The following is a 1,037-nucleotide window of genomic DNA, read 5'->3' on the forward strand; positions in this document are numbered from 1 at the left end:
TAAAGGTGTGTTATTTATAGATCGACTGGGAGCAATGCCCATTCCGTATGTTCAAGATGTCACAGGTAGGGCAAATAAATTTTTAAAAATTCAGAATGGCCAGGGGCAATTTGAAGGGGAGAGAGTATAAACCTGAAAGATGACGTTATAAAATAATGTTTTGTAATTCTGATAAATAGTTGGGACAATTATAGAGGGGCATTATGGGAGAGCTAAAAATAATAACCTAAAATAACAGTTATTGACAATTTGACTGGAAAAGGGAATAGGTTATATTCTATATTCAGTATAACAAAATGACAAGAAAAAAAGATAGGGGTTTAAAGATTCCTTTCAGAAAAAAAGATAGGGGTTTAAAGATTCCTTTCAATATAGATAAAATATCCTGAACCCTGTCTCATAAACACTGTAATATAGATAAAATATCCTGAACCCTGTCTCATAAACACTGTAATATAGATAAAATATCCTGAACCCTGTCTCATAAACACTGTAATATAGATAAAATATCCTGAACCCTGTCTCATAAACACTGTAATATAGATAAAATATCCTGAACCCTGTCTCATAAACACTGTAATATAATTAAAATATCCTGAACCCTGTCTCATAAACACTGTAATATAGATAAAATATCCTGAACCCTGTCTCATAAACACTGTAATATAGATAAAATATCCTGAACCCTGTCTCATAAACACTGACATATAGATAAAATATCCTGAACCCTGTCTCATAAACACTGTAATATAGATAAAATATCCTGAACCCTGTCTCATAAACACTGTAATATAGATAAAATATCCTGAACCCTGTCTCATAAACACTGTAATATAGATAAAATATCCTGAACCCTGTCTCATAAACACTGTAATATAGATAAAATATCCTGAACCCTGTCTCATAAACACTGTAATATAGATAAAATATCCTGAACCCTGTCTCATAAACACTGTAATATAGATAAAATATCCTGAACCCTGTCTCATAAACACTGTAATATAGATAAAATATCCTGAACCCTGTCTCATAAACAC

The 1,037-nt window shown here is 31.5% G+C and overlaps 1 protein-coding gene across 1 annotated transcript; it reads right to left on the reverse strand.

The window, feature by feature from the left end:
- Positions 1-714: 714 nt before the first annotated feature.
- Positions 715-1,029, reverse strand: LOTGIDRAFT_71120 (hypothetical protein; the record flags this gene model as incomplete). The annotated part of the gene is made up of 1 exon (XM_009051818.1): positions 715-1,029. A coding segment is annotated over one exon (315 nt), but the record flags the coding sequence as incomplete, so codon positions are not given.
- Between the last annotated feature and the right edge of the window lie 8 nt (positions 1,030-1,037).

Source organism: Lottia gigantea (assembly GCF_000327385.1).
Source record: "Lottia gigantea unplaced genomic scaffold LOTGIsca_17002, whole genome shotgun sequence".
Lineage (NCBI taxonomy): Eukaryota > Metazoa > Mollusca > Gastropoda > Lottiidae > Lottia > Lottia gigantea.